Here is a 22,597-nt window from a genome sequence, read left to right on the forward strand (position 1 = left end):
ATATATTAAATGTACAATTATATCATATTATATAATCATTATAAAACGATTGACATTATAAAACCACTTTCCCTTTCTCTCTCACTTTTTGTACATACAGGTATACTTAAAATGATTATATTATATTTCTAGTATATATACAAATAGAAAATATGTGCGATTAATGTACAATTAATATATATAAGCAATGCAAATAAGTAATATAAATAAGAAACACAAAAAATATTTTCAAGTAATACATACATACATTTGTAACATATTTGTCTTTCTTTCCTAATTCTTTTTTTCCCCTTTTTTACCAAAAATTAAGTCTTTGCAATTTTCAAATTGTGTGACCATTTCTGGTAAACTTTTATTTCCATCTATTATTAGAACTGGTGCTGGTACGCTAAATAGTGTCTGATGATAGAGCCACTCATCATGAATATTATGAACTTGCTGTAAATATTCTAATGATACACAATTTTCTTCTTTCCTCGCTCTTGTTTTCATTCTCTGATATACAACATCCGGCGATGTCCTCAAATAAACTGCATTAATATAAAGATAATAACTAATATTATTATCAATGAGAAACATATAATTTATATTATGCATTTATGATAACATACTTATTAAATCCGTTACTATATTAACATTCTGTATACACCAGTCATACCAATCTTCTAAGACTATTATTTCCACCTCTTGTAATAGTTTAGAACGTTTCATAGTTTCTATAAAGCACCTGGAGCTAAATACTGATCTTTCCATAATTTTATAAGGCATTGCAGATTCGTAAGTATGAAGTTGCAGCATTGTTAATTGTACATAGGATTGGAATAAGAAACTATAGCGCCTAGGATTTGTGTACATTAATTCCTAAATATTTTAAGCGAATATTTATCAATGTTACATATATTTTTACATGAATAGCAATAAATCTATATTCAAATAATCTTACCAATAAATTTGTTCCAGCAACATTTCGCCAAAGTTCTACTGGTTCTTGTAAAATGGTTGTATTGGTAAATTGTTTAAAATGACTTAAGAATGTTGTCTTACCACTTCCTATATTGCCCTCTATGCATACTGTAAATGGTCTCTTGTACAATTTGCAAACAGAAGTAGTCATTTTTATTAGTAGAAACACAGATTTGCCTTAAAAAAATACAAAAATACGTTATCTTGCAGTAATGATCTTGTAGTAATGAATTGTTCTATTTTTATATGAAATATATCAAATACTAATTACTAAAAATATCGTATTTATATTTAATATGATTACACGCTACTGCTATGCCGCAGTTACAGTGAAACATTGTTTGATAAAATTCCCGCGCAAATTTTCTGTTCAGCTCCCTTACTGGTAAGTTCTTTTAAAGAGGGATTACACGTAGATAGAAATAGTAGCTCTATAATTTGTCATTCTTCAAATTATCTTTGGTTGTCTTTTATTAAATTTAATACTTACCTAATGAAGTCATGATTGAGTAATTTTTTTAAACAATTTACGTTATTATATTATAGAAGAATAAAGGTTTTATTTATATTTTTAATCCTCGAGTATTTTATATTTTCATTTACCGTATAACCATTGTGTAGTTGTATGAAAGATTGGTATATCGATAATTCAAACTTTACTATTACGTGCACTATAATGGGTTAAATGCTATATTGCGCAAGTTAAAATATTATTTCATTACATACGCGGATATGCAGATGTATTATTTTTATTACAAAAAAGAATGTATCTGAAACAGTGAAAGCTTTGTATTGAATTGAAATATTTATTATAAGCTAGGAGAAATAAATATACTTTATTATTGATATGTGTACAAAATAAAATAAGATTCGGAATTTTGCATTTATAAGTTAATAAGAGGCATGTATTAAATGATCAAAGTTGTTGGATAAAAAAGTGGAACAATCGTATGTATTTATAAAGCATATATACATCGATGGCCATGATATATGTATATATATGTACATATGTATACATATAGTTTTTCTGTCAACAGATATGAGTTTGTTGTATCAGTTGGTTGTTAGGAAAATGCAAGTGACTTACATTTTAAATGATGATTTAACGAAATATTTTTAGATACCTTTCAATTATTAGTCAGAATATTATATTGTATTTTTTATTACGGATTTTTGATGAATTCTATATCTTGTTTCTAAATAATTAATTTCTTAAAATGATTTAAATAACATTGTGTATTAAACGTTCGCGCAACATGTAGTACATGTAGGGCAATCATAAAATATTTGATGTTGAAAAACAAAATTATGAAACAATCAGTTAATTCATAATCATTTATTTTTACTGAAATTCCATTATAATTGGAACAATGCGAAATTTTTTGGGCGATGCTATAATATGGTAAGTTTTAAATACGAAATTGTTGAAATAATGAGACTGCCATGCATTAACATTATGATTCCCTTTTTATTTCTTTTCTTCTTTCTTTTCCTCTCTCTTCTAAAAAATATGGTACAAATAAATAAAATCTTTGGATGATATTTTTCACTTATTAATATAATTTTTTCTGTAGCATATTGCTACTACTTTCAGTAAGCCTTATATTTGGAGCTAGTGAAATTATTAAATCTTTTGTGAATACCGGAGAAAATTTTTTAAAAACTTCCTCCTATAATTGGATTATTAAATTATGCTTAAATTTATTGAGTTATGCTACTGTATTATTGCCAGGTTGCCTCATATACAAATATGTTCGTCATACCAAATATATCCAAAGGGGAGGTAAGTGATAGGATATATTAATTAAATGAAAAGAATTTATGAACTTTTATTTAAAATTGTGATGCTTTTAAACAGGCAAGGGGTGCATACCCAAACTAGTACATTTATGTTTTGTGGGTCATTATGAAACAGGACTACTGGATTCATCTTCTTATACATCTACGCCATCGAATCATAGCCAACGTACTTTTACACAAGATGCTTTGTTACTCCTATATTGTTTTTTTGGGTTGCAAATTAGTTATTTAACATGGGGTTACTTACAAGAAAAAATAATGACGCAGGTATAATCTGTTTAATAAAAACACACACACACACATCGTAAAATAACAACATTAACAATTTTCAAGTACATGTTAATATGGGATAATGCTCATTATGTACTAAAAACATTCTTAACTTATAGTTTGATCATTGCTAGTCACTACTTCTAGGATATCCAAAGTTTCTGTAAAGCAAAGATTTTTGAATTTGCAACTCTATTTTCTTGAACATAGACTTTTAATACTGTTTCGAGATGATGTTTAAAATGTAGGTTGCAAAATTCATAATATTTTATAAGTATGAATAGTCTAGTTTAATATTATACAAACATTAGAAATTTTTTATGAAAACATTTAATTTTTCAGGAATATGAAGACGTTGCTGGCAACAAGGATCATTTCCAAGATTCACAATTTCTAGTATTTGTAAATCGAATTCTTGCATTCTTAATGTCAGGGTTGTATTTAATAATTCAAAGACAACCACAACACAAAGCACCTCTTTATAAGTATGCATTTAGCTCCTTATCAAATATCATGAGCAGTTGGTGTCAATATGAAGCTCTAAAGTATGTTAGTTTCCCAACACAGGTATTCATCCGTTTAACATTTTGTTTTTTATTTCTTGATTCCAGAATTTTGTTTGGTAATTACGTTTAATTAAATATGGTATATATATTTCAGGTATTGGCAAAAGCTTCGAAAATAATCCCAGTAATGATAATGGGAAAAGTAGTTTCACATACCACATATGAATATTACGAATATGTTACAGCTGTACTCATTTCTATTGGAATGACATTGTTCATGTTAAATAGCTCAGATTACAAAGGCGGTGAGCGCTTTTTGTCATTTACTGTAAATCTACTAATCTTTTTTTTCTCTAATTATTGTTTCAATGCTTTTAGATGGAGCTACAACTATATCTGGTATTATTCTCTTAGGAGGCTATTTATTATTAGATAGTTTTACAAGTACCTGGCAAAGTGCATTATTTAATGAGTATGGGGTAACGAGTGTGCAAATGATGTGTGTAGTTAATATGTTCTCCTGTTTATTAACTGCAATGTCCTTATTTCAACAATCAAGTTTCCCTCTTATATTTTCCTTTATGACAAAGGTAATTTTAATTAATTAAGGTAATGATAGCAACAATCTCTGATATAACTTTAATATTCTTATTATTGCACAGTATCCTAGGTTCATTGTGGATTGCTCACTTATATCAATTTGTTCAGCAAGTGGTCAATTGTATATCTTTTATACAATTTCTAAATTTGGTCCAGTAACGTTTGTCATTATGATGACTATAAGACAGGTAATTATTTTGTTAAATATATTACAATTAATAAAATAAACAAGCTTAAGAGGTATCGTTTTCTTCCTTTTTCAGGGTTTGGCTATATTATTATCTTGTTTGGTATATCATCATCGTGTGACAGTCATTGGTATCATTGGCATTCTACTAGTATTTGGTTCGGTATTCTTACGAATGTATTGTAGCAATCGATTACGTGCAATAAGAAGACGTAGGGCTGCGCAAATAGTATAAAAGTTAATTGTGGAAACAAAAAGGCATAGGTACAAATTTCATTAAATTTTGTACATTTCTTATTTAGATGTACATAAATTTTGTTAGATATAGTTAGAAAAAAGTGATCAATTCATATTGATTATACTATTCTGATAGTTTTCATATATATTTTACAAGCACTGGAGAAAACAATCAGTTATTTTTAAACATCCAGTTTTTAAATCTGTTATTTGATAATGTACTAATGTACTTTTAAGTAAAGTACTTTTAAATACAAATACATACATATATATATATATATATACGTATATACATATTAAAAATAATCAGACAGAAAAATGCATTATTTATTTAAGAAATATTTATTTTATTATAGACGAAAAATGTCATTTTTACAAGAAAAGTATTAATAAACAACATATCAATTGTACGATTTATTGTCTACAAAGTTCATTTATATATAGGAATTTGTAGGATATTTTATTGAAGATTAAAAACATACTCGTTCATAGATTAGATCATTTTTAATTTTTATTAATGTCCAGAAACATACAATATGATGCAATCAATTAAAACTCTTAAGTACTAATGAGGTTGTTTATTCGTCTGGGGACGAAGGTTTGTAAATAGCAACGAGACACAAGATAGAAATGATTAACTCAGATGCTAGAAGTACCAATTGTATGCTACAAAGAATCACTTCTAGTCTGAGCACATAATTTTGCCAAATTAGAAAGTATAATGTTGCCAAGGAGCTGGGTACAGTTAAAATAACTCCGATGAGAATTGGTAATCCATGTTCTGTCAAATTCCCTTTCCTTCCAAAATAAATTCTGGCTCCTTCTGTGATTATAAGTAAGGACAAAAGCGCAAACTCCGCCAATGTTGTATTTGTGCCAGGTGAGGGTAGATTCGCAGCTTTAAAAAAGCCCATACCCAGTTCACATATAGCAAACATACCAAAATAAAAAGAGTTTAGGTACATAAGAATTTCGTACGTTAAAGATGAACTGGCTATTGTAGGCATTCTACAATGACTCTTTAACACTATTAGAAACCTTATGCTTATTAAGTTCTATCTAATATTAACTCATTCTGTTTTAATGTACCCAATTATGAAAAATATTGTTCCGTATCCATTATAATTCACACCTTCTCGATGAAGTATATACAATGCTTTTTCCGTTCATTTATTGAATTTCATTTATATTTCATTTCATTTATTCTTAGTTTTCTATGCTACAATGACGATGTCATTCTTGAGTGTTACGCACGCAAATGGAGGTTATTTTTGAATATGTCACAACATGCGTGCATATATGAATATTCAGATCTAGAATAATGTTTGTAGATTATTCTAGCGAATTGTTGATAGGTGTTCTTAGTTAACTATTGATCATAAATACATAAAGCGAAGATCATAAAGATCAAGTTTGGTTAAGAAGGTGTAAATACAACCGAATTTCTTAGAAGTAAAGTAGTGTAGTAATCATTTCCATTGTTTTCTTTGAAGCTTTTATCTTTCGTTACGTTTCCTTGATTATACATTTAGTATTTCAGTTAAGAAAGCTTATACATCAAAGAAAAGTTTAGCAGACACCCACTTTCACGAAAGGAATAACAACCGACTCGTGATTCACATTTCATGAATATACCGAGCAGTGCTACCAAATGAGGAAACAAGAAATGTACGTAATTTGATTACAAAATTTGAATAACATATGCATGTACTCTAACATGCATGTATAGATTTCGGAGGTATATTAACATGACTTCAGTATGTAATATTGAATGTTAATATGTATTTTAACCTTTACAAATAGAAGTTGTTATATCTAAAACGATATCTTTATCGAAATATATAATTTGAACGAACCCATAAAGACTATGGAAGAATGGATTAATTCGAAAAATGAAAAGTTTATAGAAGTAATCGATGGGTAATCTATCATGACAGAGCCACCATCCGAGTGCGGTGAATGATCTGCGATGGCTTTCTATTCGAACTTTTCAAGAGCATTTCGTTTCAACAAATTCCTTCAAAATCTTGGAGAAAAGTGGCAAAGAAAAAAATATGTAACCCCGATACGATTTCATCGATCGATAGCAAGAAACGTTAGCAATTTTGAAAGTTCAAAGCGAGTGGTTAAAGCTGTTCTAATCTTGTCTTACAAGCCTCAGCATCGAACGCAAATTTATGAAAACGATCTGTTGGCAAAGAACACGGAATACGAAAGTTTCTTTGATATAATCTTAATCGTGGCAAGAATTCTTGTGATAGGTTCTATTCTTACTGGATTGACTGTCGTATATTTGATCACACGTTTTACACATGGACACGTGTTTCCGATAATCCTTCGGAAAGGTAATTATTCGTTGGTCAAAGGAAAACATATATCGTTCGCAGGTTACAATTGCAGGTATCGAATTTCTCGGGCCAATTTTTATAAAATTCGGTCAATGGGCGTCGACAAGAAAAGATTTGTTTCCTGAAGATGTTTGTCGTACGCTGTCATTATTGCAACATAACGCTTCCGCACATTCTTGGATTTATACAAAGCAATTGCTTAAAGCCATATACGGCTCGAATTGGAGGAATATATTCGTAAAATTCGAACACGAGATGCCTATCGGATCAGGGTGTTGTGCTCAGGTATAAAAATGAAATTGGATCGATCAAGTTTGATCGATAGATCGTATTTTGTCCGTTCATTCGATTTGATGAATCTGTCCGACCGGCAGGTGTACAAGGCATGGGTAGATCTGAATGCTCGAGTGGACGTAACGCGAAAACCTGAAATACCTGCATTTATTCAAAGTAAGCCATTTAAGCACGATCTTTTCTTTCATCTTATCTAACACATCGCTACACACGCCTCTGATCAAACTTCAACGAAACTTTCCAGTCATACGAAAAATAAAAGCTCTAATGCTTCCGTAGTTCTTAATGCGTATATATATAAATGTATAATATGTCGTGAATCTTGTTGCAGTTATCGAATATTTAAAATTTGGCTCGTTAATCAGTTTCATTGGTAAATATACGAAAAAAATTAGTTTTACTATATGGAATTGTAAACGTTTCACGTGACATAAAATAATTTCAGAGAAAACGTTGAATATTGATGAAACAGATGAGAACGTTAATGCATATGTAAGTCGGAAGCTACAACCGGTAGCGGTTAAGATTTTACATCCTGGAATTAAAGGACAACTAAGGTATGAGATATACCATGGTCTAATGGAAAATAATAACCAATCTTGCCGAATCTCTGGATCGTTTTTCTTTGTCGTTTAATTTAGAAGAGATCTTTGCATAATGAGAGGGATTTGCAAATGCGCGACATATATCGTGCCTCAATTGCAATGGCTCAGTCTTAACGATTGCATCGATGAATTTTCACAAATAATGGAAAATCAAGCAAGCTTCACGTTCAAGTTTAATTGCTTAGATCTTATAGAGCTATTTAAAATATTTGTCCTTATATGCTAACTGTTTTGTAAAGGTTGACATGAATTTGGAAGCACAGAATTTGATTCAGTTTTCGAAAAATTTTTCGAGGAAAAAGGATGTCATATTCCCCCGGCCCTACACAGATTTTACACAACGCGAAGTTCTCGTGGAAAGTTTTCACGAAGGTTTTCCAATTTCCGAGTATCTCGAAGATCACGATACAACATTGCAAGGAAAGCTGGCTAAGATAGGGATTAAAACGATTTTAAAAATGGTATAGCGCGGTCTGTCAACATGATCGATATCGCGTCGAGTAATTCTCATAGACTTCTTGATTAATTACAACGAAAGTTATCGGGAAAATGACAGGTGTTTAAAGACAACTTCATTCACTGTGACTTGCATCCTGGTAATATCTTGGTACAGACAAATCGCGAACCTATTGGAAAAATTAGCGCCTGGTTTTGGAAATTTATCGATCGCAAGTACTTACCGACTTATCCACGCTTGGTCATACTCGATTGTGGTTTGGTAGTGTCTCTGAACGATCGCTGTCGACAAAATCTTAAGAATGTCTTCCGATCGGTGCTCATGGGAAACGTACCTACATATATTTCTTACTTTTGCCCTCTTTTTATACCTTTACCTTTCTTCCATTCACCTGTTCATTTATTTATTTCAGGGTGAATTGGCAGCGGAATACATTCTGGAACATAGTTCGCGCGTATCCCCCGACCCAGACGGTTTTAAGAATACAATGAAAGATATCGTAAACTCGCATCTTCGAAGTAGAATCAATGTAATCTTAAAACATTTTCAAAGACACGAGTGTACAATGCGAGAAACAATGGTCGAAATCGATGAAAACCCTTTCAGAGGAACGTTTCAAAATGTTACAGGTAGACGTGAGTACCGTTGTGACTGAATTGTTTTCCGCGATGGTTCGGCATCGTGTGAAGCAAGACGGAACCTTCAGCAGCGTGATTCTCAGTATGGTAGTGATCGAAGGCCTCGGTCGCAGTCTGGATCCAAATATCGATATCTTCACAGAGGTTGTGCCGTTCATTTTTACAAGTACAGCGTCGTACGACGATTAAATTGTGAAATATCGTTTCAAGTACTAAAACACGTCGGGAAATTTAGGAAACGAAAGAAACGTTTCGTCTGTTGTCAAGACGATCAAACGAGGCTCTGGAATCCTAATGCCGAAAGAACTTGTTACTTTGCAATTGTAAAACGCGTTCGTGCGTTCGCATTGTTCGGTTTTTGAAAAATTATATAACATAAAGGAGAGGATTGTACGTTATACGTACGTTATATATATAACACGAAGGATTGGAAGAGTAAAGCTACCAAGGAAGAATTTGGAAGGAATTTGCCTTATCGAATACACGCGCGACGATCTTCGTCACTGAATAAAGTCCCGCACGAGAAAATTCCCGTTTTAATAACATGTCATTATACGAATCCCAAGAAGAATTCCAATTTTAAAGCAGACTACACAGAAATTGCGTGTAATCGCAACGGACAGAATTCCGGCGAGTGACCAGTTGCTCGTGATCACTTCCTGGTTGGTCGACTACCTTTCGTACAACGATATACCACCCGTATGTGTGTACATGCGTACGTACACGCATATATATATATGGGTAAGTGTTCCGTACATGTTCCTCTCTTCGGATTGCTTTTTTTATACCTTTCGTACGTATCTCATATTTGCGAAAAAATTCGACTTTTGTCTGATCATTGGAAATCTTTGCAACAACATCGATTGTAAATATCGTAAATCGCTTGTCTAATTGTATCTCTGTTTGTATAAAAACCTGTAAACTATAAAATTTTTGTTACACGTCTTACATCTTTAAATATACATATTATTACGTATACTTTACCAAATTTGACGATAGATAGAAGACGACGATACTTCTTAGTTTTCTCGTCTCTCGTCGCCTTAAAACGATATATACGTTTGATTTTATAAAATGTAAGACGAGAATTTGCCTGCCTCCTTTTTTATCATAGGAAAATAGATTTATCAATATGATGAATTGCTTTTCATTTCGTCAACGTTGTCACGGTTACGGTTAATCTCATTGGGAGTAGCAAAATCACCATAGTCCATCACCATTATCACCATTACCATCATTACCACCATCACCACCACTACCACCGTTACCACCACCACAATCACCATTACCACCACCACTACTACCGCTACCGCCACCATCACAATCATCTCAACGACGACGACACGATGCGACGTTTGGCGTCTCTTTTTAACTGTACTTCAGACTACGCGCACCCTTCGTAAGTACAAGAACGTCTTGTTTTTATCCACTGGTTGATCATTACCCGTGACACGAATATGCGAATTTAAACAAATCCGTCGATTATCCGGGCACAAGCGGGTCATTGAAACACTCGTTGTATATCGTCTTTTTGCCTCTGCTTCATATTTATGTGAACAAAATCCATTTAAAGCGAGACAGTACACGTATTTAAAATAAATAGTGTGAATCGCATCGTGTGAGCATGTGGTTCTAGTGGTAGATCAGCGGCTTATACCGTGGGAACGAATAATTGGTTTATACTCGTATTTCCTTAGATCAATGATCGTTATTCGAATGCAATGAGCCAAACGGACTGAAATCGATTCGATCGTTATCTGTCTCTTAAAAATTTTTCGTTTCTTTCATTTCGTCTCATCCAGTTTAATTTTTCATGGAGTTTATTTAGTTGCTCCAAAGACGGTCTGCACCGATTCGCACAGATAGACGTTACGCGAGAATAAAATAATAGAATACTCGAATTCGGTGTGTTAACGAGTCAATTGTATCGTAGTTTCGTTTATATTTCCTGGATAAATCGTAAAATTGTAAATTTAATAGTTAGATCACCCCTTTGCCCGCACGACCGATACGCTGTACGTATACGTACGGCGCAAAAAGAAATTTGGCTATTAATCAAAGCAATATACGTATCGTTCGATGCGATGTTACATAATTTTTGTCATTAATCGGTTTGTTACGTGTTTCTCGTCGATCTTAGAACGTTGAGAGTAGGTATGTATAAAATTAGAAGAACACGGTGGAACGTAGCGAGGAAACCTGTAACAAAGTGACGATGTTAGATATTTCGATTCGACGTTAGATTTAATTAGCTGCCACGGTACCAGTGGACCAACGAAATGTAAGAATCGCGTGTTTTCTTTTCTTTTCCTCTCCTTCTTTTTTCTTTTTTTTTTTTCTAAAATAACCTGCCGTATTTGTTCGACCTTACTACGTATTTCGAAAATTTTAATAACACGAGCATGGCAAGTAACGCATTTCGTAATGACAACAGGTCTTGGTTACGTGAAACGTATACAAGCCGACGAGCGTGTCATCATGTATCGTATCGTTCACATCGCATCGGTGGGACGGGTATTTAGGCATTTTCTCTCCGATCCGTGTAACAGCTTTGAGATTAGCGAGTGAAAGAGAGAGCAGGGTCATCGTGACGACACGTGTTATCAGCCCACTGCAAATAGAAGAAACCGCCGGTCCGTAAATAACACTGGGACAGTCAGTCAACTTCGAATGGACTCGGAGCAGCGGTGGTGCGTCATTTTTTTTTTGCCAACGACTAGTTGGATTTATCGCGATCCGCGTTCCTTCCGCGAGCGGTACTAACACGCGCTTCGCTTCTCCTATATTCTCTCGAAGCGTAACAAACTCTCTCTCTATCAGTTTCCTGTTTCGCGATCGTTCTCCATAGACCGGTCGAACGAACCCCCTACCTATCTAGGATCGAACAGTTTTACACCGGGTCTCAACTGTATACATACCTACTCGTGTTTTACGCGACACGGTCGATCGTTATACCTCGCGGTTACAGTTCGTCGATTCGAATTTTTCGGCCGCGGCAGCCGATGTCACATGGAAATATATAAATAACCGCGATACTTAGCGTTTGGTATGCGCGTGTCGAGTTTGCCACTGTTTTCTCGATATATCCCTTTATCGTCGAGATAACGAACGTCTATAAGAATAATAATTGTTTGTCAAGTCGCGTCACGTCACGTTGCGTCGCGTCGGGTTCAAGTTAAAGATTCGAGAGCCCGCGAGATAATAAGCGCGCAATGTGTACTTCTCGCTCAAAGATCCGTATCTCGTAACATGATAACGAAGCTTCAAAATATTTGTTTTTCCATTCGAATAATCGCGATCGAACGACAATATTCGTAAGTGGGCGATTTTGTTCCTGCTTTTACAGGAGTGTCGAGATGTTACTCTCGAGCGCTTGGTTCGAAGTACTCGCGGTAACTCTTTTGACGATATTGGTCTTCGCTACTAGCTATCGGCCAGCATGGTGGTTTTGGAGCGGCGCGTCTCAAAAAAGCAATGGTAAGTTTCTCTGAAAATAATAACCCTTTCGTCGGGTTCGCGCTATGAAAATAAACTTGTACGTTCACACGGATCGTTGATCGCGCGCTAATCAAGTAGAAAAGGTACGAAGAACGTGCACGTATGTAATTGCCATCGTATCATAGAACAATGTTTAATTTTTTTTTTCGACGCGACGTCGTGTTCGAAGGTCGAGGGAAAACGATATTTCGTATATGGGCGGCCTTCGATTCGAAGCGCTGCTCGTTTGTGTACAGTATACAATCACAATCCCCTTTCTAACTTTAAACCTCGTGGTTCGATGCGATCCTGTTGCTCGCCTGAGAAATTATTGCTCGCCGCTTGATACGCTCTATAGTACATAGATCGATTCGAAGGTTTCGAGAAAATCGCTTTCTTTCCGCGCGATCGTTTACGTTTTTGTGCGATCTGTTCACAGTACAATCCGGCGAGGAGAAGGACGATAAGAAGCGCGAAGCGGTATCCAAAGTACCGGGACCGTATCCTTTACCGATTCTCGGAACCAGATGGATCTTTTCTTGTATCGGCTACTATAAGCTGAACAAGGTTCACGATGCTTACAAAGGTAAGAAATTTGGCCCTGGTGTACGCGTCGCTTTCGTTACGACACGAAACATCGAGTCTCGTAGCGAACAACCGATTCCGATTCGCAATACCTACACATTTTAACATAGCTGATCGTTTCTGATTCAAGAATAGATTTGAACAAACGATATGGACCGTTGTGTAAAGAGGAAGCATTATGGAACTTTCCTGTTATCTCCGTATTCTCTCGTCAGGATATCGAAACTATTCTCCGTCGAAATTCCAAGTATCCGCTTCGGCCCCCGCAAGAGGTCATATCCTACTATCGACGAACTCGTCGGGATCGTTACACGAATCTCGGTTTGGTCAACGAGTGGGTATCTCCTTTATCTCCCTTTTTTTTTTTTTTGGATTTTTTTAAGGACGAACTTTCTCTGCGTGCGTGTTCACATACGTAATAAAATAAAAGGGGAAGGATAAAGTTCTTCGTAGAAGCGTTTACAGTCGTAAAATATCTAGAAGCTTAACGCATCGATAGGAGAAACGAGAAGGTTGCTGTTAATTTAGATTTAAACGAACGAATAATTCGACAGACAGGGACAAACATGGCACGACCTTCGGTTAGCTCTTACGTCAGAACTGACGGGTGCTAATACCGTTCTTGGCTTCTTCCCGGCTTTGAACATCGCCGCAGATTCATTCATCGAGTTGATTCGTCGACGAAGGACGGGATATGAAGTAATAGGTTTCGAGGAGCTTGCCTACAAAATGGGACTCGAAAGTAAGATACACTTTACCGCGGTAGTGGTTATCACGCACGTAACGCGATCTTTCACTTGGATTCTGTATTCGCTTCGGTCTAGGCACCTGTACTTTGATCTTGGGTCGACATTTGGGTTTCTTAAAGCCAGATTCCAGCAGCGAGCTCGCCGCGAGATTAGCCGAAGCCGTCAGGATACACTTTACGGCCTCGCGGGACGCCTTTTACGGATTACCGCTGTGGAAATTATTACCAACTTCCGCGTACAAACAACTGATAGAAAGCGAGGACGAGATATACAAGTACGTATTGGCTGGTTCGTGGCGGTATCGTGCGAATAGATTGAAAATTCGATGGGCCTTATACCTTATTCGATTGCTGGTTTTCAGTATCATTTCGGAGATCGTCGAAGCCACTATATTGGAGAAGCGAAACGACGCTAGAGACGAGTCGGTCGAGGCTGTATTTCAATCCATTTTAAAGCAAAAGAGTCTCGATATATGCGATAAGAAGGCGGCTATCGTTGACTTCATAGCGGCTGGTATACACACGGTGAGAACGTTATTTTTTTTTTTTACTGCATTTCGATGCAGTTCGTCTTTACAATACCATCTCATTTTTGCATGCTTACCGTCTCATGGTTGTGCACAGCTAGGAAACACTTTGGTGTTTCTATTCTACCTGATCGGGCGTAATCCAGATGTACAAGCTAAACTTTACGAGGAGACCTATTCATTGGCACCGCCTGGCTGCGATTTGACGATCGAGGATTTACGGCACGCCAAGTATCTGCGCGCATGTATCACCGAATCATTCCGGTGCGTAACGCGCGACGCATTTCTTTTCTAAAAAGATTTTAACGTGTGTTAACGTGTGGCTGCATTATGTCGTTTCGCATTTAGAATGATTCCAACGACAACCTGTATCGCTCGCATTTTGGACGAACCCATCGAACTAAGTGGTTATCATCTTACTACTGGAGTGAGTAACGGCTGCGGTGCTTCTGTTTGTGTTAATCAGAAACCAGTTCTTTAGGGTTATCTCTTTTTTCCTTTTTTTATTTTCTTTTCTTTCGCTTCTCTTTTTTCTTTCATCGTTTAATCATCGTTTTTCTTCTAGACAACGGTCCTTTTACACACTTGGATAGCAGGCATGGACGAAGAGAATTTTAAAGATGCCGGAAGATATTTTCCTGATAGATGGCTAACGCCTGTCAATCCTCATTCACCGTTATTGGTTGCTCCTTTTGGAACTGGAAGAAGGATATGCCCGGGCAAGCGATTCGTGGATCTCGCGTTGCAGCTTATTTTGGCAAAGGTACGTTTTCATGCGCGATACATTTTGAAACGCGTTTGGTGTTGCATCGTTATACGTTCAATTATCTAATTTTGTCGCAGATCGTACGGGAGTTCGAGATCATCGTGGAAGAAGAGCTCGATCTGCAATTTGAATTTATTCTCGCGCCAAAGGGTCCGGTCTCCCTTGGCTTCCGTGATCGTTCTTAAGAAAATATAATGAACCGAATGCTTGTTTAAATATTACCGAAATCTTGCATCGTCGTTTTTTCGTTGGCGATCGTTATTTTATGTTCGTAGCCTATTCGTAGAATGATTTATTCGTTGTAAATAATTTTTGTTCGTCCAATTCGGAATACTTATCGTTACACAGTATACGGATATATCATAATAGCTTTTTACATTTCATCGCGTGTACTTTGGAATCGTCTTATTCTTTAACTATCCAACTGTATTCAACTACTTACGAATTTTTGCTACATCGTTGTACAGCATGTGACATGTAGGAATAAGACGATTCCGAATATAGTGCGAATATAGGACGTTGCCGTTTTTATTCGGTATTAAAATCTCTGCTTTCAACATATAGTTACATAATACATATTTATTTCTTTTTTGTTATCAACGACACTCGCGTGTGTACTGTGCGAGTTAATCGATTATTAGTGATTTCCTATGATACATGCGTGTATGTAATTGAATTCGAAAAGACTGAAGGTAATTATTCGATACATTAGCTAGCGTATACGATGGCTACAAACTCGCGTACATATAACTTATTTTTTGCATTGTCTTGTTAATCGCAATTTGACAGTTCAAATTCAGATTACGATAATTGCGTTTCACGCGATGCGAATAACTCGTATTATTCGGCAAACACTGTTTTCGCGATGCTTTAGTAAGTTTCTGTAAAGCGTAACGTCACATATGCATATTGTATCTCCGGAAATTTTTACATAACGGTTGGCGTCATACGTACAGGGTATTTTACAATAGTCCTCGTACCTCTGAATTTCTCACATCGCAGCAATTGTATTTTATCTAGTACCCGAAGGGATACCATAAATATTAGGTCATCGTTTAACTTTCCACGACCTTTCAATCTCTCACATCGAAACATTGTAATCTCATACTGCGATCTAATATCTTTCAAACGAGTGCCATTGTCTTCGATATATGTATATGCTTCTGAATGAACTGATATCTAATGAATTTACGGTGACTATGTCGTCATCCTCGACATCAACGATCTCGACATGAGTGTTCTATGTCAAAGCGAACGATTTAAACTCCACGAGGAAACTCTGATGAGTGTTTAAAGATAATGATTGTGTTAGAAGAAAGCATATGTAGGGCATCGCCAACGGCTATCGATGCGTGTCAATCGGTATTGAGCGAATCTTTTTTCTTTTCTACAGAATTATTACTTGACCAAACCTTTGATGCTCCTGGGTAGATTCGGAATGGAACCTTTGTTCACACTTGCGGCTGTCGGTCTCATGAAACTGTGATTTCTGGTTCCGCTTCTTGGGTGAATCAACTTACTTTTAGCGACGGACGATGGCACCTTTTCGACGTTTACACGATTTAATGGCAAAGACTGTGGACGCATGCTACTGCCGCTTCCGCTGCTGCTACTACGCGAGAAGAGCGCTCGTCCTTTGTTTGCTTTTTGCACATCGGTGGTCGACTGAAAACACGACGATTTATTTTACACAAACTGTCGTAAAAATTAGAAGATAGCTGGCTAGCTGAATGCTTACCCCGAGAGACTTGCGAGCGGTTCTCGCAGTTGGACCCACGCTGCTTCCGCTGCTACTGCTTCTGCTAGCTGGTATTCTAGTGACTGTCGCGCGTGGATTCGTTCGACGTTTTTCGTTGCTTTTCGGCGGTAACGGACTATGTGACGGACTTTTTCGCAAATCGTTGGTTAACGCGCAAATCGCTGACGTGTAAGTACGAAGAGGTGCGTGATTCGGAACTAAATTTCGTACGGTGTTTACCGACGTGGCGCTATTCAAGGAACTTCGCGAACTACGAAGACTGCTTCTCGATCCCGAACGTTCTACCTCGTTCCTCGTCTGACTGTTGTTCGATTGGAACGTCAGATTTGAATTTCGTTGCATCGATTCCGCCGCTTTTCTCACTGAAACGTCCCGCTTTAAGGCGTTTGTCCGTTTCGGAAGGAAGCTAGACTTCTCGCTGCTGTGTTTCATCGAGCCCGTTCGTTTCTCGAACCCTTTCGAGATCGGTGGTGACGGCGACGACATTGTTTTCAACGTCGCATCTCCGATCGATTTGCTCGGATCGTGTTCGGTTACCTGGATGTGGTCGATGGTGGTGTGAACAGGGGGATGATTATCGGTTCCAGAATAGCGTAATTCGGCTGGAGAGCATCGCGTGGAATCGTGGGTATCCGTCTCGTAATTTCCGGACGACGTTTCTTGACTGAGGGTTTCGGAAACTAAACTCTGCGTTTCCTCGAAACCTTCGTCGTTCATCTCTTGATCTCGAGCTTTTCCGGAAGCAGGCAACAAAGAAAAAGAGGAGGAGGTAGAGGTGGTGACATTTATATCAGGCGGCACGAATCTAGGATGAAAGACCGAACCGTCCGTGTTGGATCGTACGGATTGTATCTTGCTTTGGTTTCGCAGCGTCGATTCGGCTCGTTTGTCGTGGTAAATCTCGACGTCAGGATCTGCGTTTTCTTGGCAACGATTCGAATCGGCGATGGCTAGATCTGTTTCATCGTTCGTGGATTCGTTTTTCCCAAAAGATCGAGATTGCTTTCGAGATCGGCACGTTGAGACGTTCTGACATTCGTTCACCTGACTCGGCGGATTGTTGGTCAGTCTGATCGCCTCTTTTACCTGACTAGGATCGATCATGGTCCTCTGTCGTTCGCGGCTAGTTACAGCTCTTTCCGCGAGAACGGTCAACGAGGATTCTCGAGGTCGAGACTCTTGCATCACGGGACTTAGAACGGTGTTGGTTACGGCGACGACGGCTGACGGTTGACTGACCGGTAGCCTCGAGGTTCGGTGCACCAATGGTCGCGACAATCGTTGAAGATCTTCGCCGGAACGAGCGATCTCTGCCAATGCGGTGTCGATATCGAACAAACTCGAGGATTCCGCCTGCCGTTTCGATTTCTCTTGCCAAACGGATGGCACGGAATCTTCGCCGTGTCCTTCTTCCTCCGACAGTGGCAAAGAGTGCGGACGGTCAGCTGGTTTCGCTTCCAACGACTCGACATCGACCATCGACTCTTGTTTCGAGTCTTTCTCTGCCGAGTCTTGATTTTTTTTGTATCTTCGTGTTCTCCTTGCCGCCGAGTAACGATCAAAATTGCCTGAAACGGATCAGCGATAACGACAACGGTAACGAAATTACTAGCGGAGAACGCCTTACACCACTTACCTATTCCGAAGTCTGTGTTATTTACATTTTTCGACATTGGATTCTTAAAGTCTCTGCTTTGAAAAGAGCTGCTGCAACGTTCTCTTTTACACGGTTCTTTCTCAACCGGCTTCACTTCTTTAGGCGGGCTGAATAACTTTCTAGTTGCTGGAGGTGTTTCTATATTATCAGAATCGATCTCGATCTTGTCGGTGATCTTCTCTTCGTCAGCGCCTTTCTTCAGTTTCGAAAATCTCCGCGATCCAGCGGTTTGAGAATCGCCGTAAGGTTGCCTTAGATAAATCGTTAACTCATCTTGAGGGTTTGAATTCACGACGTCGGTAGTCTTATTCTTCTTTCTCTCTTCCTCTTTGATCGACTGCAATAAGAAGAGAAGCAGAAGACAAAACTTGCAATCGTTTCTTTTTGTCGACAAGAGGGAAATCGTTACTCGATGATCAAATAAGTGTATCAACCTGCAAAGTGCTGGATGTTAATACGTTTTCTGCGCTCAGTCGTGATCTTAGCCTGCGGGAATAACGCGGGTCAGTCTCTTCCATACTATTTGGTACGTTCAGGCTCGACTTTCGCCAAGGAGATTTATCCTTTTGCGACGGATGCGTCTCGGCTTCTGGAACGAAAACAAGTTCGTATTCGAATTCGATTCGTAATTACAAACTAGAAAGAAATTTGCTAGAAATGGTAAAAGATGGTCTGTGCAATACGATAGAAAGAATAACCTTCGATAGCTTCCATCGTGCGCATCACATCTGTCTTCTCAACGGACGGCCGCCAATCGTAAACTTCCGAGTACGTATCGTGGGTGGAACCAGCTTCGATTTGAATATTCGTCTTGCCTTCGCTCTCTACGCATTAAGTCAACGGAGTTTAAAACGTTTCGCAATGTACATATATGCTAGTACGTGTGTACGCATATACTCGATACTTACCTGAGTCCTCGTAGGAGCGTCGATTCGCATGGTGCAACTGTCTTGCTTTTTTCTGCAGCTCTTCGCCTGCACGGTCTTCCTTCTCGTTCTCCGATAACCATGCCTCGATCTTCTGCCGCCATGCTTTCCTATTTACGATTCGACGTAAACGCATATTTACAGAGCACACGCATCACGATTGATCGATTGATTAGGAACGTTGCTTACCCTGCAGGTTTCGTTTCTTCCTCTTGCAAGAAAGGTTTGCTCTCGAGCAAAGGTGACGGAGAACTCGGCCTTTCGCGATCGATCGAGAAATCTGCGTTTAATAGATCGCTTCTGCGAGACTGGCCGCGTGCTCTTCTTGCCCACGACCGATCTGTGCTCGTTGATCAGGGAAAAAGATTATTATTACTATTATTCTTATTACCACTACTATTGTTAGACGAACGAAGAACAAATCTCTTAAAGGAATTTTACGTATCGTAAAGGAAGAGCGAACGATTTGATTATACCTAAGCTACCCCACGATTTTCTTTCACGAGTGCCGTCTTGACCCGACGTCCTTAAAAAGTCCATTAAATTACCGTCGTCATCCTCGCAGGGTATTCGACTTCTTCGACGACGAAGGGTACCGTTCGGAGTAACATCTGCGAACGTGAAAGAAGACGCGGAACAGTAGCGAAGAAGGATAAGTCGCGCCCGATAGAAAGGTAAGGCGCGTGATCGAGGAATAAAGTTGGAATACCTGGCGAGTAAGTTTCTTCTTTGGTAGATTGCTGGTCGACGATTCCGCCGGAACAAGAACCTAAACGTCGTCGAATATTAGGCGATCCGGTTATCGAGACATCTTCGTCGGAAGTGACAGCCCCGTTTTGCAGTCTTTTGATCTAAATCAAGGAGAATGGAAAGATCGAAAGTCGAACATGATTATTTTCGTCGATTCGAAGGAGTAAACGAGAAACGTATACCTTAACGTCGGGACGACCGTAATTTCTTTGAGGTAAACCGCTAGCAAGATCGAAAGGATCGTAACCGATTAAATTGCATTCAGATTCAGAGGTCGGCGCCTCGATTTGTTGTTGGTTATTGGTCACTGTAACATTTGGGTAAAATGACGCGATTGTGATACGATGTAACGATCGAAGAGAAAGGCTGATGTACGACTTGACGAAAAGAAAAGGCGACAAAGATTATACGTATTTATATCACGTACGTAGTCGTTTTTTAGCCAAAAGTTGTTCTTCTCGTTGTTTGCGCCTTGCCAATATCTGTTCCTCTTGAATTCTACGTCTCTCGTTTTCTGCGACAGCCTGATTAAACTTTTGGCAAAATTGATGGAATATCTTGAGGCATTCCTCGATCTTGAAAGCGTTGCTGTCTTCGCAGAAAAATTCGGCGAGCGATCGTCTTAACGTTTCGAGTTCTTCCATGTCTCGTTTCAATTGACTCATTTCTCGTTCCGCTATCTACGACAAAAGCGCGAGTTTAATCAGATTTTCCTGACACGTTCGATGATTTTCTAACGTTTTCCTCCTTTTTCCTTTTTCTTTGTTTTACCAACAACCAAGTAATCATTAAAGACGCGGTACCTGCAAAAACTGTGCCATCTGTTCCTGTATGTCGGTTTCCGTCGAAGGAAAATTAATCTGTGCCTTGATCTTTTTGATCTTTGTGTCGAGTGCGTTAAATTCGTTGTTTAATTGCTCCGTTGTGGTCCTGTGTACCACGAACACACACACACACGACAAAGGATAAAAGAGAGAACGTTTTAGCTGTTGTTTAAATCGAGTAGATTATTTTCGCGAAGGACTTACTTCGTGGCGGCTTCCAGAGTGGTCATACCCTTTGCGAAATCCAGCAAATCCTTCCTCTTCCTTTCGGCTTGCTACGGGTGCACGAAACGTTCGAACATAAACTAGAAACGATACGCGTAAACGAAGAAGCACGAAGAATATACGTTACCAGAGCTACGTAATGTATAAGGTTCATTCCTGGTTTATTCGCTCGGATTTCAGTTATTTTTTGCAAAGAGGATAACTTTACTCCGGCGGCGTTCCCAGCGTAACCACCCTACGTACATAGACGACGATAATTTTAGTTACGTGTCCGCATTTGCGCGCGTCAATTTTCCAACGAACGCGAGTGCTTTCGTTCTATTTTCGTACCGAATTGAGGAAGTTTCCGGCCACCAGAACCATGTACAACACCTCTTGAAGTGGCTTGTTCGTCATTAAGTCTTCACCAGCTAGGATCATCGAATTGATGCTTGGTTCTAAATAGCTCATATTAGCGGCGAATTCTTCCTTCAGCAGCATGCATTCTATGCGTAGTTTGTAACTGGCAGGGCACACCAGGCGAGTTTTATTTCAATTTCAATTTTTCCGCCATCTATCGTAATACATATGATAAGAAAGTACGTCGAAGATACTCACTTTGGTACTTGAATCAGTTGCAGAAAGAATTTCTCGGCATTTCCGAGCTTCGACTTGTCCCCGTCGAAGCTCTTGAGCATTTCCAGTTCGTCGACCTCCGGTAAAATTTTTAGAAGGCCGCGCAACTTCTCCGCCCCGATCTCGTCGTGACTGCCGTCCTTTATAAGCCGAATAATATCTTCGTTCGAACTGGAAATCATCGGCAACGTTTTCAATCCGTATCTCTATGTCTCGGATAGAAGATCGCGATAGTTCGCTTACCTTCGAAACTGTTTTAGGAATATATTAACGTTCAAGCTCCTCTTGCCATCGAGAAGCGCGATCTGAAATAAATTGGAAAGAAACTCGTGAAAGAAAATTCGGATCGAGTGACCCGCGCAAAAATCTATGTAAGGTTACACATGAAATACGTAAATACGTAGTACCTCGGTCGGTTCCCTACGTCGTCTCTCGGCATCGGAGTTTGCTCCGTAGGAGGAGCACGAGGCGGCTGGTAATACCGGCGGCACTTGTTGACAAAACAGCCCTTCCATCTCTGCCCAATCTATATCCGCCATGGGAGAATTCTGATGCTCGTCGGCAACCAGAGACCAAATGTTGCGCTTTCCGATCACCTAGGAATCATGGTATCCAAAACGATAAAACGATAAACGATGGGGGCGGCGAAGATCGAGAGGTCGTTAAGCAAACAAGCGAACCTTGTGATTTGGTATCTTGTTCCAATTGATGGTTTTCATTTTTGCCTTGGGGGTGGGTATTTCCTGTTGCGGCAGTAGTCTCGCGTGATTATTCGGCGGCTCGGGGGTGGGTACTCGTGTGACCGGTAATGCGTGCAACGGCGGTGGCATTGG

The 22,597-nt window shown here is 38.5% G+C and overlaps 5 protein-coding genes and 1 pseudogene across 7 annotated transcripts; 3 read left to right on the top strand and 3 right to left on the bottom strand.

Annotated features, from left to right (window-relative positions):
* Positions 1–260: 260 nt before the first annotated feature.
* On the bottom strand, positions 261–1,669 carry LOC100744576 (deoxynucleoside kinase). The gene is made up of 4 exons (XM_003491375.4): positions 1,454–1,669; positions 944–1,140; positions 612–861; positions 261–530 (listed from the first exon to the last, which is right to left on the bottom strand). The coding sequence occupies exons 1-4, from the start codon at positions 1,464–1,466 to the stop codon at positions 274–276; spliced, it is 717 nt and encodes a 238-aa protein (XP_003491423.1). The 5' UTR covers positions 1,467–1,669; the 3' UTR covers positions 261–273.
* Positions 1,670–2,333: 664 nt separating this feature from the next.
* LOC100742435 (adenosine 3'-phospho 5'-phosphosulfate transporter 1) lies at positions 2,334–4,843 on the top strand. Its single transcript, XM_003491276.3, has 8 exons — positions 2,334–2,365; positions 2,538–2,746; positions 2,822–3,030; positions 3,376–3,600; positions 3,694–3,844; positions 3,918–4,129; positions 4,202–4,327; positions 4,403–4,843. The coding sequence occupies exons 1-8, from the start codon at positions 2,334–2,336 to the stop codon at positions 4,559–4,561; spliced, it is 1,323 nt and encodes a 440-aa protein (XP_003491324.1). The 3' UTR covers positions 4,562–4,843.
* Positions 4,844–5,052: 209 nt separating this feature from the next.
* LOC105681082 (transmembrane protein 216) lies at positions 5,053–6,449 on the bottom strand. Its single transcript, XM_012388512.3, has one exon. It carries the CDS (start codon positions 5,568–5,570, stop codon positions 5,142–5,144), a length of 429 nt encoding a protein of 142 aa, XP_012243935.1. The 5' UTR covers positions 5,571–6,449; the 3' UTR covers positions 5,053–5,141.
* Positions 6,426–9,094, top strand: LOC100744697 (annotated as a pseudogene).
* A 956-nt stretch (positions 9,095–10,050) lies between these two features.
* On the top strand, positions 10,051–16,195 carry LOC100742793 (ecdysone 20-monooxygenase). 3 transcript variants are annotated; one of them, XM_012388339.3, is made up of 11 exons: positions 10,051–10,304; positions 12,252–12,382; positions 12,822–12,968; positions 13,103–13,301; positions 13,522–13,709; positions 13,792–13,990; positions 14,078–14,240; positions 14,340–14,506; positions 14,591–14,669; positions 14,808–15,005; positions 15,086–16,195. In XM_012388339.3, exons 1-11 carry the CDS (start codon positions 10,252–10,254, stop codon positions 15,191–15,193), a joined length of 1,632 nt encoding a protein of 543 aa, XP_012243762.1. In that variant the 5' UTR covers positions 10,051–10,251; the 3' UTR covers positions 15,194–16,195. The 3 variants fall into 3 exon arrangements, with proteins under 3 accessions (XP_012243762.1, XP_033177913.1, XP_033177914.1); XM_033322023.1 differs by lacking the exon at positions 10,051–10,304 and adding an exon at positions 11,250–11,595; XM_033322022.1 differs by having other exon boundaries at positions 13,792–14,240.
* Positions 16,196–16,382: 187 nt separating this feature from the next.
* On the bottom strand, positions 16,383–20,979 carry LOC100742673 (the record flags this gene model as incomplete). Its single annotated transcript, XM_033322013.1, is given in 12 exon segments — positions 16,383–16,673; positions 16,747–18,335; positions 18,404–18,761; positions 18,859–19,013; positions 19,123–19,248; positions 19,333–19,460; positions 19,540–19,690; positions 19,827–19,961; positions 20,060–20,201; positions 20,283–20,407; positions 20,528–20,780; positions 20,904–20,979. Coding segments are annotated over 12 exon segments (3,505 nt in total), but the record flags the coding sequence as incomplete, so codon positions are not given.
* Positions 20,980–22,597: the final 1,618 nt, after the last annotated feature.

Source organism: Bombus impatiens, unplaced genomic scaffold (genome assembly GCF_000188095.3).
Source record: "Bombus impatiens unplaced genomic scaffold, BIMP_2.2 scf_0548, whole genome shotgun sequence".
Taxonomy (NCBI): domain Eukaryota; kingdom Metazoa; phylum Arthropoda; class Insecta; order Hymenoptera; family Apidae; genus Bombus; species Bombus impatiens.